We start from the raw sequence: 18,927 nt of genomic DNA on the forward strand, positions 1-18,927 counted from the left end.
TTCCTCCTCCATCGCTGAGCCTCACCCTGCCCACGGCAAAACTGTTCACCGGACTTGACTCACCGGAGATGGTCCGAAGGGCTCTCTAGCGTGCGTATTTGTAGGTGTGTCTGCGTATGTGTGTGTGTAGCATCACACCAATCCAGGATGTGTATATACAGTACACTGTGCTATTTTAAAGTTGTCTCCCACATTTCCTGCAACAGCGGGCTCTCTCTCTCTCTTCCCTTGCCTATCTCACTCTTTTATCCTCTCTCTCTTCCACTCTGTCTCTTCCTCACTACACATCCCATCATGCTCCACATTCTGTTTCTCTGTCTCCTGTCCTCTCCCAGAGTGTCTAGTAGCTGTATCAGTTTACTAAAAGATCTATGGGGATTTGTTTCATATTTATATCTTAGATATGACAATAGGCCATGCTCTGCAGTGTGTGTGTGTGTGTGTGTGTGTGTGTGTGTGTGTATTGGCCAAGCAGTAGAGGAAGCTGTCGTGGGAGTGTCTTGCTCTTGGAGCTCTGAGGACAGATAACATTACCCTGCTGATGCTTACATAACTTCCAGGCAACGCCACGTCACAACTGACCCAGACACACACACACACACACACACACACAATGGAATACAAATACCAATCTAGATTGGACAGCTGCATCCATGGGGCTCTGACAGGGTTTAAATAGGTTGTGTGTGTGTATTTAAAGATAAAGTGAACATTTTTTTTAAGTCAGTCTGTTTAGTAATATTTTTTTTCTTCGTCTGTGTGTTTTTGGGAAATCCATCTGAGTCTAGCTGTTTTGTATGTAGGTCAGCTCACAAACAGGCTCCTTTGGTCTGATACCAACACCACACACACACACACACACACACACACACACACGCTTTCCCAAGAGGGTCTGCGTTTCCTTTCAATGTGGTGACCACATGTGCAGGGCAGAAATGAAGGGAAAGAGAGAAAGTGTTTCACTTCTGTCTAAAAGCTGAATACTGCCTCAGTCTGATGGACAGAAAACAAATGTGTACACACAGAAAACAAATGTGTATTGAGCTTCAATAATCACACACACTGTTTTTATCGATGGATGAGTATGACTGTGTTCATTCACTATACATAAGTTTGGGAATTATGAATGTAATTAATTGGGTGTGTTTGAAACCAGGGCTGTGTCCAAAGTCACTCCCATTTCTCATTCAACTTATTTACTACTCCTTATATGTTAGACACTAAATTGTTCAGTAGAGATCAAGATTTTGGACACCAACTAATCATTGTCATTTTGCGTGATCACCATCAGCAGCTTAGAGTCATGTAATTGTAGTTTTCACATCTTTAAAATGTGGAGCATTGCAACGTGGGATTGTTAGCAGAAAGAGCAGTTGAAGATATTTTTTTTTCGTTCCATTGTGGAATTTTTGAGGGGAACCATATAGTGGATATATTTACAGATCCAGCATTCGAACACTCAAATAAAATGGCAGAGGGTAAATTTAGTGCACTATATAGTGCACAGGGAGTGATTTCGGACACAGCACAGGAATCTCTCTGTGTCTGAGTGTGTGTGTTGTGCTTTGGGGGCCCAGTCGCAGCTGTCTTTGACAGCTGTATCATAGGAAACATCTGATGAAATGTTGCATCATCTCCTCTCTCTGTATGTGTGTGTGTGTGCGTGAATATGTACGGCCAGCTGCACAAAATCACAAGTTTGTGTTTCTTCTTTTGTTTTGGACTTGAGCATATGAAATTATCTGCTTGTCTAAGAATTTTTGTATGTGTGTGTGGTATGTAACAGGATGTTTACCATGGACATGTGGGTATATTTTTTGTGTATATCTTTGGCTACAGAAGTTAAACTTTCTGAGGTGGAACTTAAAAACTGTGTGTGCGTGTCTGCACATGTGGATGCGTTAAATGAAGATGTGGTTGCCTTCTTCTTTGACTGCAAACTTGTCTTCATGTTCTTTCTTCACCTGATAACAGTTTTCCCATGAAAACACCTGCCTGTCTTTCTGTTTGGTCTTCCCCTGTGTGTCATTGTTTTGCTTTGTCTATCATTGTTACAGTACTTTATCATCATTCCTGTGGTCCTCTTGGTTGCTCTAGACAGCAGCTCTTTAACAAATGCACATATGTCATTGACCCCCCATAAAAGTGCATTCATGGGGGTTCAGTGATGTATGTCATAGGCCATCAGTTTATTTCAATAGGAAATGCATTCAGGCATTTTATGGCAGGGAGAAACAACAGCTGACATCCAATTTGTGACAGGAAACAGCCGGGGTTATGGGATATGTGGTCTTACCGTAATTATGAGAAATACTGACACTAACAGTATTACTGATGAGAGTCTGCAAGTAATCTTGACTAAGGTCTCTTTTTTTTTGGCCACTTTAACAAGTTATAGGAGTTCGGTGAAAATGACGTATTCCTCATTTAGCTGGATTCCACCTTTGTGCCTCCCAGAGGGCCAGATTACACATCGAAATGCCCTCCAGTTGTCCAGGTAATACAATGATGTCACCCCATATGCAGGATATGACCTCATAACTGATCTCTGATCTGAACTCTGTGGCAGTCGGAAGCAGAAGAAGCAACAGATGGAAGATGAGAAGGGCCAGGGGGGGAAGGCAGGGGGTGGTGGTGGTGGTGGTGGTGGTTGTTCGCTGTGTTGTCTGGGATTCCAGCAGGATTAGGCAGAGGAAGTCGTGACTCTATTTGTGGTGCTTAAAGGGCAAAGCTGTAGGAAAGACCAGAGAGTGACGTTACCACAATGTGAATCGTCGACCACACTCACTTTTATGTGCACGTGCACACTCACAGACACAGTAACAAGCACTCTAAGACACAGGTTCAGCTGCTTGATTATCCTGAGCTCTTCTAAATGGCAAACAGACTAATATTATGTGACTTACAGTGGTGTGTGTGTGTGTGTGAGAAGGGTAGCAGGACAAAGAGTGTCTTGTATTTTGGGAAGGGGTTGGGGGGTAGTTAGGCCTGTTGGGTCCAGTCCTGGGGGCCAGGGATGGGAATGTTCACTCTAAGAGTGTGTGTGTGTGTGTGTGTGTGTGTGTGTGTGTGTGTGAGTGTGTGTGTGTGAGTGTGTGTGAGCAGAGGAATGCTGCTGTTTGCTGAGTGAAGAGCACAGAGGCAGCAGAGACTGTCCAAACACACGTCTGTTTGTCAAGTGTGTGTGTGTGTGTGTGTGTGTGTGTGTGTGTGTGTGTGTCTAAGAGAGGGTGACTGAGACAGAGAGAGAGAGTGTGTGTATTTGGGACAGTGTGAGCAATAGGGAAAGTGTGCTATGAGCAGTGATGGAAAGGGGTTTAGAGGAGCTGTGTGTGTGTGTGTGTGTGTGTGTGTGTATGTGTGTGTGTGTTCTCCCCATGCTATGACCTTCTACTCAATGAGGACTTTCATATCCACTCCTAGTCACGATGGAAGGGGAGCAGACAGGACTGAAAGAGGTCTGTCTCCTCATACCTGTGACCTGCTCACTACTCACACAGTCAAGCCCACACTGCAGACTTTGCTCAAGTTGTGTTTGTGTGTGCATAAGCGTGTGTGTGTGTGTGTGTGTGTGTGTGTTTACTGTACCTTTACCTGTTTGTTTGACTAATGAGAGGTGAGGAACGTGGGTGAGAGATGGAAGGAAAGAGGGGGTGATTTCGGGAGGTTGATGGAGGGAGGGAAAAAATCACAGGAAAGTAGTAAGGAGTAAGAAAGAGAGGAAAGGATCAAGTGAGTAATATTTGAAATGAAATGACAGAACAAAGGATATGACTAATAGGTGGAAACGGAAAGATGTAAAATCATGCAGCAGGAATTCCTGAAAATAGGGATGGAAGGACAGAGGAAAAGGGGGAATGAGATGAAAAAGCAGGATCAAGTGAATAAGATCAAAAGAGCAAAGGTATAGAAGAAGGAGGAAGGGATGAATGTATGGAAGGAGGAAGGATGGAAGGAGAGAAGAAATGAAAAGCAAGATAATTACAAAAGAAAAAAAACATACTTACTAAATTGTTATTATTATTCCAATAGAGGTAAATGAGAAAATTATATATTTTTTTTATTTGGGTGAAATGATCCTTTAAAGGATATCAGCTTTTAAAATATTTAACTGACATTTGACAAGTTTTACATGGACAGAAAATATTAGTATCATACTTATGATCGTAAGTAGTAAGGGTGTGTGTATGTGTGCGTGCATGCACATGCTTGTGTGAGTGTGTTTTTGTGTGCAGTGTGATTTATTCTGAGGCCAGGTCTGCCTCCAGCTGTCCCAACGGGGTCTCAATGACTTTACCAGACGCAGACCTCCATCACAGAGAGATGGAGGAAGAGAGAGATGGAGAGATTTTTGGGGGGAGATACGGATAGTGGAAAAGTCAACATCATTTCCAATCTGCTAATTCTATTAGATTTTCTTGCTTCTCCTCCAGAGCAGAGATTTTGTTTTTCAGTAAGAGTTTATGTGCCCTCATGTGTTGCACTTCCATCCATCATGATGTTACCGCGGAATACAGACATCATCGTCTCCAAGGGCTTTAGGTCTGTTTGCCAGAAATGAGAGGAAAAGACTGGCTTACATTTATATTTATGCTTGTGTGCTCCTTAAGGTCATGCCCGCAGATTTGAAGGGAAGAAAGTTCCCAATCAAGCAATTACCTTGAACATTTGTTTTAAACATAAACATACAGCTTGATTCTCTGAAATAAGGCACATTAAACAAGTAAGTGTTGCAAATCAGTGCCACACTTTACACACTGGCTTACCCCTCAGTGTGTGGCTGTGTTTGTGTTCCTGCCTGTGCACTGTTGATTGACAAATGTAAATGAGAATTTACTTAAGCATGAGCTGCCTTGTTAAACAAATAATTCCTCGCCTCCATTGCAGGTCCTGCTGAGGTTCCCATGATGTCCCCAAATGGGTCAATCCCCCCCATCCACGTACCCCCAGGATACATCTCACAGGTTGGTTTGTGTTTCCTCATTCTGACACTCGCACATGTTTTTGATGTTCATCATGTGTTCCCGTTATGTTGTTTTTATTTTCTCAGTCAAAACAACAGACAAATGTGTGACTGCATTTAATTAGCCTGAGTGTTCTTCTCTGAAGAAAGGGTCTGTGCCATCATGTGATCTAATATTGATTCTCAAATTCACAAGATAAGATATTCTTTTATTAGTCCCACGACGGGGAAATTTACAATATTTCTTATCATATTTTTCTTAGTAACAGCTAAGTATAAAACCTACCATAATTTAACATGTTCCCAAGGCAAATATATTCAGTTTTTAGTTAATTAAGTGTCTAGTTCACTGGTGCTAGTTGAACAGCCTGTCTTCTGGTTTGTTCCAACACACTGATACTTGTTTCTGAAAAAATCCTGAAATGCACTAAGGAAAATTAAATGAAAAATGAGTTGCATTGCAAGTATGCACAGTACTTGTGCAGTGTTTAATTTTGACAAAGAACTATCAGATATGGGTCATCATTAAAGAATGACAACCATTTATAATATGATGGTAGTCTGACTGGTTGTGGAGGGCTTATGCACCACACCACACAGAAAGCATGCACCAGGAATTACATCTATCTTTGCAGTTTAGAAAGACCAAGGCAGCCTCCTCCAGCAACAGAGCGCAGAGCAGGAATGTGCTGAATTTTGGCTGTCGGGGCATTTGTTTTTGTTTTTTTGACTCTGTGTCTGTGTGAGTGAGAGACGGAGAGATAGTGTGTTCTCTATCAGATGTCTTCACAAGAACAGCAAGATTAGAAAAATCTCCCCAAAGCGAGGTTTTTGTCTGTGGGCTTTTAGAAATAAGTTCGACATTGAAGGTTGTCATTAACAATTGAGCAAAGGTTAGGTCTACCACGTTAGTCATGTTGGGAGGGGGGGTAAAAGTTTGTGAATCAGCAAGAGCCAATGGTTTGTCCTCAAAAGTATTCAGTAGTGTTACAAATACATCTGTGGTCTGCATGTGGTGGGATTGTGTTCTTGTGCCAATGGAAGTCAGGTCATTGGCTCACCGTGGGTGTGTGTTTGTGTTTGCATGTGTGTGGGTGTGTGTGAGTTAGTAGGGACTGGGCCAAGTGTGAGCGGGAAACACTGTCACTGTTACATAAACAGATAGCGGAGACAGGCATTGGGTGGGCAGGTTTTTGTGGGGTGAGGGTTGGAAGAAGTGATAGATAGAGAAAGAGCACTGTGGTGGTGGAAAGTAGGGAACTGACAGATGGATTTTGCACTTGTGTGTGTGTGTGTGTGTGTGTGTGTGTGTGTGTGTGTCCCCTTAGTGGTTTGTGCTAATGGTTGCATTGTGATTGTGGATGTGTGAGAGCACATGTGCATATTTGTAGGTCCCTTCCTAATTTGAATTATTTGGAACATGTGTGTTTGTGTGTCTTGCCAGTAAATGTTGCGTGGGCATGTAGGTCGGACCCACAAGAACTCATGCAGGGACTTTGCCCTTGTTTTCCCGTCAACACTGTTTTTCTCCTCTGCAGCAGAGGAGGGTTACAGGGGCAGATAGGGGGCCTCCTCTTCTTCCTCCTCCTCCTCTTCTGTTCCCCCTCTCTCAGCTTTTCTCTCTCGGATTAGTTCTGTAACCCTGTTTTTCCCCTCCTGACCCTCTTTAATACCCTCTCTTCTGTCTTTCTGTCTATCGTATTCTGGCACTGAGTCCGTTGCCTCTCAACATGTATGTGTGTGTGTGTGTGTATGTATGCGTGGGGGGGATTTGTGTCATTTGGTGTCTGTGTGAATGTGTGTGTCTGTTGTTGTTGTTGTTACTGAGGACTTGCAGATAACTTCCCTTCTCTGCAGGGAGTGTGTGTTTGCTCTCTGCTTGGAATGCAGGCTGTGAAAGTGTCTGAATAGTTGGTGTGTGTGTGTGTTTGTGTGTGTGTGCGTGCCCATGAATGTGAAAGTGAATACATGTATGGAATCTATGTTAATTTTAGGCAGGTCTTTGAAACGTGTTGTTATTGAAATCTGCAGCCCATCTGAGGACAACACTGCAGGACTTGTTTTTACCACTTAAAGGGCCAAAGTATCCTGAGAGCACAATGTCTCAGTTGTTAGATAAGTTATGCAATTCATTTTTTAATCAGATATCCACCATTTGACAGATGGGCACCTGCTCTTACTAAATGATCGACAACATCATTTTGTTATAGCAGGTGCTGCAGGACATATGAATCTTCAAAATGGATAAAATAGATATAAAGAATTTTAAAGAACTACTTTGACAGTTTGGGAAATATGCTTATTTTAAAATGTTGAACTATTCCTTTAACACACTAGGCATTGTACGTACATGAAACCTAGAGTAGGCATTGATTTCCTCAAATTGATCACTTGTACATTGTCCTCTTGACTCAGATAAAATGTTGGTGTCGTGTACCAGATGAATTAAACTTAATTAATAAGAAAGTGCAAATTGATTCCTGAACCACTCTGAGCGAGCAGCATACAGAGAAACCTCAAGTCAACAGTGTATGAAGCAATCACAGGCTGTGTGCACAATGTCCCAAGTGTACCTTTAACCGTTGAATTCCAGGAACACATTTTATTCCTCTCACATTCCCCTTTTACCTCTTCTCTGCGTCTCCTACAGGTGCTGGAGGATACCACGGGGGTCCGCCGGGTGGTTGTGACTCCCCAGTCTCCAGAGTGTTACCCTCCCTCTTACTCTCCAGCTCTCTCCCCCACACACCACCTCCCCCCCTACCTGCCTCACCCTCACTTCATCCCCAACTCTCACTCTTTTTACCCCCCTGTCAGCCCTGGGGAGTTACCCCCCCACCAGTACTACCAGCACCACCTTCCCCCCATGTACGGCGATCCAGGTACTGACTGTGATGGAAATCTTTGATTCTGGTTAGCTCTGACTGTGAGGCAAAGCTCACTGGAGGCCTTGATAACTTATGCAGCAATGTTTATTAATGCTCCGCGGAGAAGAACACTGCCGGATGCCACCGAAACTCTGAAGGCTGCTTCCCGTGATCAGTCTTTTAACCCTACTAGGGGTGCCAAAATGCATGCCTGTACGAGGTCATTATACACCTACCAAGAATATGAGAGAAATGACCGTCCTGTTACCCCAGATCACGTTGTATGGAATCTCTAGGTCACCAGCACCATGCTTCTCCCACGGGAGACATGCTATCCTTCAATGTCCGGAGCACAGCACAGCTATCACCTGCGACCTTGGTAACTCCGACAACATAGCATCACTCCCTATTTCGAGGACGCCAAAGAACCCAAACAATCAGACAGCAAAAATGTGCTCCATAGACAGAAACGGGGCTTACTTAACTTTAAATTAGTTTAGTTAGTTTCACAGTTGGCCTGAATGAGACACCACGACCCAACGTGACCTGGGGAGACTCTGTGTGCAGAGGCTAGAGAAGGAAATTTAAAATTGAATTATTTATCCAGTTAAGTTGCACAGTTGCACAGATTTGTATTCTAACATAAATCCTCTCCTCTCCTCTCCTCTCCTCTCCTCTCCTCTCCTCTCCTCTCCTCTCCTCTCCTCTCCTCCAGAAATCATCCCAGTTTATGGGATGTCTAACTACATAGGCAGAGAGGAGACGTACAGTAAGCCACAGCCCAAAAAGATAAAGGAACAGAGACAACTAGAGCGACAGAATCGACTTAACTCCCCTCCCTCCACTCTCTATAAGGGCAGCCTGGGGCCAGCACACAATGGATACAGGTGACCATGCTGCTTCTGCGGCCTTTTGAGATTGGCTTTGATAAGACATATTGAGTGTATCTTTTACAGGTTAAATGATACTAATGAACTGTTTTTGTTTGAAAAACGTACTTGTTAGAGCTGCCTGTGTAGTTATTGCTGCTAGAAAGAGCAAAATACAAGAGAAAACCACGGTGTATTGGGAAATATGGGTTGATATTGATAATAAGGTTTTGGTTTGCATGATCATGTTTTTTCCCCCTAAATCTAACATAAAATGCTGTTGCACTTTTCTTTGTGATGCAGCAACAAATCACACGCCCCATCGCTTGGGTCGGTAGGGTCAGGGGGCGGAGGCAGCAGTCCAGGAGGGAAGAAGCCGGAAAGACGACTTCGCAGCAGTCCACGAAACAGTGAACCAGAGACACACACACAAGGTGGGACACACTCACAAAGCACTAAGAGAGACTGGCACACACTTTTGATGAACAGCTACCAGAAAGCATACATTGGGTTGGTGTTGTTTTGCTTTTATGCATCAAATAACACCCTTTTATCAGTAAGTGGCATTGAGCACTGACTCAGTTAGACATAGACACACACACAAGGACAGATGCAAAATCAAAGGTATTTTAAATTTTCTCCTCAAAACTAACAACAAGGAGGCAACTCCTTTTGCGTGGCCACCAGTCAGAAAGCGTTACTGTAAGGACTTTGTTGCTTATCTAGACATGCAACAAAACCAGTTCATATCTCCATGTGGGAGAATCGCTGAACTCTCCCACTGTCTCTATGCGCCTGGCTTTGTCCTCTTCAACCTTGGTGCTCCTCTGCATTCAAACAGGCCAGATAAAATGTGCCTCTGGTTCCTCCCTTTCTCTCATTCTCTTTTTTTCTCACAGAAAGTCACCCAAAAAAATGAATGGATGTATGCAGCCTCACTGAGGTGAAGGGATCCAGGGGGAATGGTGTGGTGGTGGTGGAGGGATTGAGGTGGGAAGGTTGGGAAGGGGGTAGGAGAGGTTGTCTGGGTAACCACATAGCTGAACCCGTCCCTGAGCGCTATCGTTTTACCCTTGGTACAATACCAGCCTTGTTGGTGAAGGCTGAGCCATGGGGGGTGGGGGAGAGGGGGGTGAGAGAAAGGGGAGACAGGAGGGGGAGCGGGGAGTTGCATACCTGTAGAGTCCTGCTTGAGATGAAGGAAACCTTTGAGTTCCAGGATTTAGACACCACAGCTCAGCCTTATCGCACACGCACATAAAGAAGTGCACATGTGCAAATGCACACACACACACACTTACATGTGGTAATGTTCCTCGTTAATAACATGTCTTTTGACACGTCAGATGTATGTCTGAGTTATTAAAAAGAGCAGAGTATCTCATTTATGTGCGAGCGCACACACACACACACACACACACACACACACACACACACACACAGGATTATCTGCAGAGGTGATGACAGAAAACATAAATTCACATATTCCCTCACTGCTCAGACTCTTTCTTTAAATTTACCTTCTTCATAAAAACTTCAGATCAGTTCCTCACAGCATGGTACCAGATCAGAGGAGTGTTACATCTGAGTCAGGTGTGGCTATATGTGTGTTTCCCACAAGTCATGAGATCAATGTTAAGTTTGAGCAAATCTCAAATGATCCCACGTCCTACATATAAAGTCTGAAAAGTTGGGAACATAATCAATGTTGTTGTTGTTGTTAATACATTTTTGTAGTGATAGAATTGTGTTAACACATATTTAGCATATTTTACATTGCAAAAGGATGAAAATATTATGGAAAAGTGTGTTTAATTGGTTGGTTACCATGCAGATAGTTAAAGTTTTATTTGCTTGTGTTTTATTTGTGTTTTTTTCCACCCAAATACAACAGATGTGAGTGGAATTTTGTTTGTCCTGCTTAGGGCATTGAAAAATAACATTTGAGAAAATCATCAGCAGCAACTGTAGTTAATCTGGATAATCCATAGAACATGCCCTTTTCAGTAGAAAGAGGTCTATTAAAGCTGTTTGCTAGAGCTGAGACTATTAGTTGATTTGTTAGTTGATTAACCGATTGATTTTGATAATGAATTCATTATTTTAACCATTTGTATGCAAACATACCAAACAATTTCTGTTTTCTGCTCCTCGAATGCAAGTATGGTAAATGAATTAATAATGGCAGTAATCATTAAAAGTATCTGTACACGGTCTGTAAGATATCGAGAGTAGTGAGGATATTACTTTTTAAAAGATTGACTTATTTGCATTGTGATAATAATTTGCATTATTTGCATTGGGGGGGTGATATCTGGTAACATGCAAATAAAGAACAAAAAATATCAGTATGACGAGATGAAAGTGAGAAAACATACTTTGTTTTGTTTTGTATTTGGTGAACTGACCTTTTGAATATACAGTATGTCATTCACCACACCGTTGCTCAAATGCATTTAAACCTACACACGTACACTCACAGACAGTGTGTGAGCAAGTCTGGACATCTGCCAATGCAAAACACACACATACTGTAGAGGCAGTGTTTGACTTCACTGCAGTATGGGAAACTGCACAGCTTCTTAGAGTACACACACACACACACACGCACACACACACACACACACACACACACACACACACACCCCATACTGTCATAGAAGTCATAACAGAGAATCATCTCAGATTTGTGAAAAGGAAAGCAAGGTCGACAGCCTGGCTTAAGAGTTCCATAGTTTCATGTGGCACATAGTGTAGTACTCAGACAACAGTAACACACATGACAGACAGGAGCATGTCAGCATGTCGTCGGTTGTCTGTTCTGGTCTGCCTGGGTCTCAGTACTGGGCTGGAGATCAGGCTGAGTCAGCTAGATGTACCACACAACACACACACACACACACACACACACACACACCAACACACTAACACACAGGCACACACATGCACAAACACCCCGTGACTGGGCTTCCTGTAAAACAATCAGAGCATGAGGGTCCAGAGGATTGGCGGGAGGTAGGGGGGCAACCAGAGAGAGGAGAGGAATGCAGGATTTGAATGACAGATGAGAGAGGAGGGAGATGGATGGAAGGTTTGTAAAAGAGAAAAAAAAAAACTGAAGCCGAACTCCAACATCACAGGGAACGGGGAGATGGAAAGACAGAAAGTTAAAGAGCAGAGTACAAACATTCCGACAAAGTTGCTCCTTGGCCCGGTGCATCCAAGTATGGTCCAACCCAGAATACCACACACACACACACACACACACACACAGCTGCCTACGCTTTGCCCTTGATGCCCTTGCTCTTTGTGTGCATGTGTGTGTGTGTGTGTGTGTGTGTGTGTGTGTGTGTGTGTGTGTGTGTGGGGCTATTGCCCCAGTGCCAGTAAGGCAGCAGGCTGACTTGGCGAGCACAGTGTCCATTCCCCGGTAAAGCCAGCTCTACAGGCCCTTTTCCTCAGAACTGAGCTGCTTGCTGAGGAGAAACAGATGTGGGCCCCGTCCCCTCTGTTCCTCCATCTTGGCTCTGCATCATCACCACCGCAGATCCTGTCTCTCACTCAGAGAAACTGGGCTTTCAGCAGAAACAGATGGGCCAGCACCCTCAGCTCCTCCATCGTTGGTTCTACGTCATTGCCGAGTGCTATGAATTCAGGAGAAACCAGATGTGCACAGTGACTGCTGTGTCCACCATGTTGGCTCTGTAGAATGGGATATGAGGAAAATAAGAAAAAGGGTCAAAGGGTCAGAACTATTGATTATTTATCTATCTATTAAACTCTTCTCTTTTTCCTGAAGCGCCCTTTGAGACTCAGAGGAATTCCTTAAAATGTATTTTCAGTTGCACAATCATCTTAGCAACAAAAATAAGGGAAAACATTTCCTGTACCTTCAGTGTTGACACAGTGAATCGAAACCACAGAAATTTTTAATGATTTTTCATCATTGCCAAACATAATGACAATGTGCCAAGAAGGATGTTTTGAAACAAGGAATCTCCCGTCAGTTTTTGGCACATTCTTTGAACTTTTGTATCATATTTATATGAAATCAGTTTTCCCTCCATGTAGTCATTTAAGAATATACGTTTCTCCTCCCAAGTACAATTTGGTCTCCTTTTTCTGATTTTCGGCACACGGTTTTAATAACCATATTATAAAAGTACAAGCAACGATACCAGCCATCAAGATTATGATTAACCTGAACAAGAATTGATTTTAGTTGTCGAGCTGATACTTTAAAGGTAAAAAGTTACGAATAACTGGTACCACTGACTAATAATGCACTTTTTAATGGATCTATAAGATTGCAACTAACAGCCTTGTTAGTGGTTAATAAATCATTTACTAATGCATTATCAGTCGTCACAGGCCATTAATGAGGGCATCTTTTGGGTTGCCAGGGTGGGAAAAATCTCTTTAGGTGGTGAGTCATTAATAGTCATTCCTAAACTCATTCATTATGAGTGTCTGACTTTCCAATAAGCCATTACATCTGCAGGTTTAATCTGTTTTTTCACCGTCACAACTAAAGCGTTCTTAAATCTGTGACTGATGGATTGCGGTTCAGATATTTTAAAGAAGGTCAGTGTTCAAAACATCAATTGGAGGATTTTCCAGATGAGCTTTAAGAGCTAAAAAAACAAAGCGACAAGACAAAGTGGAGGACAAACATCACCCAGAGGGATTGTCCACAACTTAGCAACAAAAGTGTTGTTCTTATTAATGGCTTGTAACTGACCTATAAAGCAACAGTAAACTATTTTAAACCATCAGTAAAAACCCTTTATCATAACCCCCTTAAAAACGGTGCTTTGTAAAAATAAGGCACCAAATAATTAAATTCCTATATTAGCAGAATTGCAAGGAAAGAGGGCATTAAAAGCAGTTGACTAAAAAAATGTAGGCAGATCCTTTACTGTGTCATGTAGACAACACCACCATTGTCTCGTGTATCAGTGACGTGGGTTTTGCTGTAGTACTATGTCTTGTTTTGCTATTTTTACCCTGACGGAGTTTCCTACTAATTAAGTTGCAGTACCAATGAACTGACAATTTTAGAACAATGGTGGCGGTAAAAGGAGGCTTATAAAAACACAATGTCCTGTAATGTTTTGGTGATGTCATCCTCATTAGCTCTAGTAGCCTTTGCCCGAGTCATGACTCAGCCCTTATATTAACATCAAACTCCTGTTCCATCTCCTCCTGCTGTAACTGTATTAACAGGACTGGAAATGTGTGAACACAGTCCCACCCTTCCCTTACTGGACTGTTTTGATGTGGATCGCCATGGCGATAATCTCAGCCCACAAACTCTAACCCCTTCCCACAAACCCAAATACGGCCATGTTTGTTGGGCGAGTTGGAGGGCAGCGGGGTGGAAGAGAGAAACTAGAAGAGGGATTGTTGATAGAAGAAAGAAAGAGATAAGACAAGGGAATAGGAAAGAAGAGAAATGATGGACACTGGGGAATGAAAGAGTCAAAAAGGGGGATGTCCAAAAAATGGAGAGCGAACAAGGGATTGCTTTACCAGCAGAGGAATGTCTTTCCCGCTGATATCATGTAACAGGACTAGTGGGATTAGAAGGGGAGGTTGTTCTCGCCAATCACAATGAGAACACCAGACATTTCCCCAACCAGCTGAATGAACCTTGTGATACAAGCGATAAACTCACCACACTATCAAACTACAGCACCCGGCCGCGCTGTATTAACCAGCACTGGGTTACATAATATATTAAGTCCTTTCATCTGCTTCAGCGGGGTAAAACTGAGTTTCACTTCAACAAATCACATAGTCAAACAGACCGAATGCACAAACCACAGACCTCTGAGGCCTACGACACAAGTCCAGTGTGTACGCTCGAAAGATTGAGCAAATTTAAAAGTTCTGTGTGTAGTATTTTAAGACCAATATGTGGCTAGTTTTGAGGAGTTATTGTGACTCCTGTCAACAAATCAGTGGGCCATAGAGCGGAGCCGCTTCCACCCTTTACTTTTTCACGCTGTGTGTCACTGTGACTGAGTTTTGTATTGTTTTAGCAGTTTGTTGACGTGCACCTTGTCATTTGAATGTAATGGTAATTGAACATAACAATCATAATGAGCACTTGAGCCACCTCTGCACAAATGGGAACTAAATGAGAGTCCTGACTTAATATCTTGTCATTAACTGCTTGTGCACTGTCAGACATCAGGATATAAGCAGCATTTATTCTTATAATGGGAAATGATGAAACTGGTGAGTGAAACTAAAGAGTGTCCCTATGCTCTCAAAGGTCCTTAACTAAATTAAGTTCACAGATTGTATGACAGGTTTGTTTCTCCTGTCCACATTATAACTCAACATTTTTTTTTTAGATTTTTAAAAAAAATTTAAGCACTTAAGTGAGTGAAAAAAATCTACAGCTTGGTGAGAGAGGGAGGTAAAACACACCAAAACACGTGTGCTTTGCATTTTTGAATGCAGTGGTGTGTACATAGTCCTGGTCAGTCTGTGCCCCGTCATTAATTCTACGTCCTCCTGTGTCTTTTTATCTCTGTTCACCTTTTTGATGGTCTTTCTCCATTTCTCTGCCTGCGTCACTCCCTCTTTCTACCTCTGTTGTCTGTCTGACTGACTGTGAATTTGTCTTCCACTCCGTCTGCCAGTCTGCAGTCGCTCTCGCAAGACTTTTTAGGCTGTGCAGGGTCGAATGGGGTCAGGGTTCTGGGAAACTCATCCCCCATAATCTCTCACTGCCCGGCCGGGTCGCTGTGCTCTTCGCGGCACGTACACATTACTTGCTCACATAAACGCACATGCTCATCCCTCACATTAGTGCTCTTCTTGGAAAAGTAGAGAATTTTTGTATGCACTGGCAGTTGGGACGCTCATGTCTCTCCGCAGTGAGAGGCTGCTGTGGATAAGGTCCCTCTGTCTTCCTCTGTCTAAGTTTATATGCACACATGAAACCCACTAATTGAGAGAAATCCAGTTAAGTCAGGGAATTGGAGAATGCAATTACATGTGTTTATACTAAGACTTATTTATTTTAGTTTCAGGTTAAGTTGGACATTCGTTTGATTATTTTGGACACAAGGACACATGAATAGTGATGTTCCTCGTGCATTTCTGCCGTAGAAATACTTTCTATAAACTTTGTTATGCTCATGCATACTTTTAGGAGCCTTTACACATGACTGAATCAGGTTTCTCCTGCAGAAATCAAGCTGCATTAACCAAATTCTTCTGGTTCCTCGGCCTGAAACTGGGTTTCTCATTTACATGAAGTCCAATAAATCAAGTTGATGCAGAAAGACAATAATAACCAGGATTCCTATTTGCATATCTGTCTCAGCCTCTCCGTTAAAGTTAAAGAGTTAGATTTTGAATTTTAATTTCATTTTATTTCTTTGCTGCCCTTATTTGCTCACTCTTTCTTACACTACTTCTCTCTGTGCCAGCCTCTCGGTCTGTCTCAACCTCTCTAATCCCCTTTACAAACGATCAGGGCTCTGGCCATGAGAACCAAACCTTCACCATGACAACCACAATTTCAGGCATGTCCCAACGACTTCTCTGGTGTGTGTGTGTGCGTGTGTATGTGTGTGTGTGTGCGCGTGTGTGTATGCGTGTGTGTGTGCGTGTGTGTGTGTGTGTGTGTGTGTGTGTGTGTGTGTGTGTGTGTGTGTGTAGCCCAGCTGTTGAACAGATGGAATGCTCACTATGCAGCAGATGATAATAGTGTGGAATCCAAGGTCTGTGCCCCTCTCCTCTACCTCCGTTCTCCTCTTCCCTCTCCTCCCTCCTTCTCCACTCTGTCCTCACTCCTTCCTCTCTTTCCTCTTCTGTCTGTCCTCCCTCTCATCTCCACATCTCTCTCTCTCCCCTTCCTTCCAGCTGAGTCTGTTACTTTGCTTTGTTCTCCTTGATTAGAGGCTCCTAAAGATGGGTATCACATCTCACTTTGTTCTTTTAGGACGGCACACACACACACACACACACACAACCTGTGGCCCAGTATGTGTGTGTGGAGTGGGGACTGAGTGAGCGGCTGTTGCCACATTTTTCACATTTTTTTCCTCGAGGCCTTAAAGGTCTTTTTCTGTCCCAGACAGACTGCGTCTCAGAACCACAGGCCGTCATGCAGGAGGAATGCAACCTCCTCTCAAAGTGACTCAGTTTTACTGTAGCTGTATTTGCTACTGCCACCACTAATCTAGCAGAGTGTAGGTGTGCAGCATTAACAATGATGTAAACATGTCCGTGTAGGACTGAGGGAGGGGGGGAAATTAGAGAGTGGAGGAAGGACATGGACAGAATTGAGCTCATTTTGAGTATTTCTGTGAATGTGCATTTTCTAATAATCCAGTGGGTGTTTTCCTACTTTGCTGTGTGAAACTGCATAGTGGTAGAGTTATGTCAGAAAAGTGCAATTCATATTTTATTTAAGGTGACTTGAATTTGGAGCACATAAGAAGCTGGGAATAACATGAAACATTCCTGTCTGAGTCATCAGTACAAAAATTAGACACTATGTTAGAAAATATCTGTTTCTTTCATGAAAAGAATTTTGGTGTGAAACTTCAAATAAGTAAACGATAATGTACAGTGAGCCAATTCTGGCGAAACGACAGGGGAAATGATTTTATTGCTTCATCTATTAGATCTGCGTCCAAAGCATCAGTCTCATCTCATGGCAACGGTCTGCTATACAGAAACACCAGACTGTAGAAGGGCATCCACAATACTGAAGTGACAAAAAAACCCTGATTTCCCAGAAACAAAGTTGAAATGGTTTACGCTGGTGGCCATAGACTTGTAGTATTGTAAATTATCTAGGTAACTCTTGTGTTTCTGTGTTAGGGAACACTGAAGATACCATCTAAAGGAAACATTGAAATGGAAAAATAGTGGGGAAAAATACTTTAAGATCTAGTGGCTCTTCCCTCTGCACAACAAACAAAGAGTCCAGTGTATTTTGGTGCCCTTTAGCAAAGGTTAGTCTCTAGTCACTGTCTAGATTTGATGGCAGTTACGAGTGATTACTAAAACTACTAGAACATCGAGATTGGTGGTGAGCATCTGAGCTGCGCCCACTGATGATGTCACAAAAGTTTGTGTAATCCTTGCCTCACATCCTCCTAAACCCTCTCCTCCCTTTCTCCTTTCATCCCTCCCTTTCTCCTCCTCACTGTTGATCCCTGGCTCGGTTTTTGTCTCTCAATTTCCTTGTGTTTTTGTACCTAATCTCTTACCCAGACTCCTCTTGCCTGTCCTCTCTCTCAGCAGTCTGTGCCTCGGTGTCTCTCTTTCTTCCCCTAAATCCCCCTCTCGCCTGGTTTTGGCTCGGTCTGCTGTCCCCCCCCCCCTCAATTCCTCATTCCTCTCCTTTTTCCTGCTGTCCATTGCGCTCCCTCGCTCCGTCTGGCTGTCCTCAGTAATCAAACACAGGCGGTCAGACACAGACAGGATGTGAGGTCAGACGAGGAGAGGAAGTGAGGGTGTGTGGGTAGCACATAAACAGAAGAGAGAGGAGGTGAGGGACAGCGAGGACGGAGGAGTGCGTGTGCGTGTGTTTGTTGAGTTACACTGGGATGAGATTCAGTTTCTTTTTCAGCTGTCAGCATCAGCTCCTTGTGGTTGTTCTTTATATTAAACACTTAAGCAGCTGGACTCAACAACCACAACGAGTCATAACACTCAGCGGTGAGGTAAAGCAGTAGTGTTTTTCAAACTTTATTACTGGTCTCCTGAAATATTAAATAAGTCTCTTATTTCTGTCCAAAACTGAGTTTGTGGATTTGCCAACTTTTTTTTTTAATAGTGCTGAACTATTAATCTCATTCAGTATAGAATTGTTTGGGCTGTGAGTATCTTTGTAATGTAGCCATTACATTTTGGGTTATTCAAGCTGTTATTTCAACCCAGACAGGGTCCTCCATTCGGTCCTAATTCAGCCCTCGAGAAATAGTGAGCTACAGGTTGACAGAGTTACAGAAAAGCATACATTTTCCTATAAATAAATATATAGAGGAAATGCCACAAAAACTGATATATTAATAGCCACTAATCTAACCATTCAGCCTGAAGACCAGTATGGAATTCCAGAATTGACTGGTTATACTGCAGTTAAACCACACAGTCACATAAAAAGTAAACATTTAAGATTGTTGTATATTGAAAAAAGTATCTTCATATTTCCTGTGGATTGAAAATGTGCCAATATAAATAGATTGCAGGT

General features: G+C 42.8%; 1 protein-coding gene across 1 annotated transcript in view; it reads left to right on the plus strand.

Moving 5' to 3' along the window:
- The window catches only part of fndc3ba (fibronectin type III domain containing 3Ba), an 88,836-nt gene that overhangs the window by 38,285 nt on the left and 31,624 nt on the right, over nucleotides 1–18,927 (plus strand). Inside the window, exons 4-7 of the mRNA XM_070842080.1 lie at nucleotides 4,888–4,964; nucleotides 7,614–7,845; nucleotides 8,546–8,717; nucleotides 9,003–9,133. Of these exons, the coding sequence (XP_070698181.1) occupies nucleotides 4,888–4,964; nucleotides 7,614–7,845; nucleotides 8,546–8,717; nucleotides 9,003–9,133 (612 nt within the window). The remainder of the gene's footprint in view (nucleotides 1–4,887; nucleotides 4,965–7,613; nucleotides 7,846–8,545; nucleotides 8,718–9,002; nucleotides 9,134–18,927) is intronic.

Source organism: Pempheris klunzingeri, chromosome 13 (genome assembly GCF_042242105.1).
Source record: "Pempheris klunzingeri isolate RE-2024b chromosome 13, fPemKlu1.hap1, whole genome shotgun sequence".
NCBI classification, from domain to species: Eukaryota; Metazoa; Chordata; class Actinopteri; order Acropomatiformes; family Pempheridae; genus Pempheris; species Pempheris klunzingeri.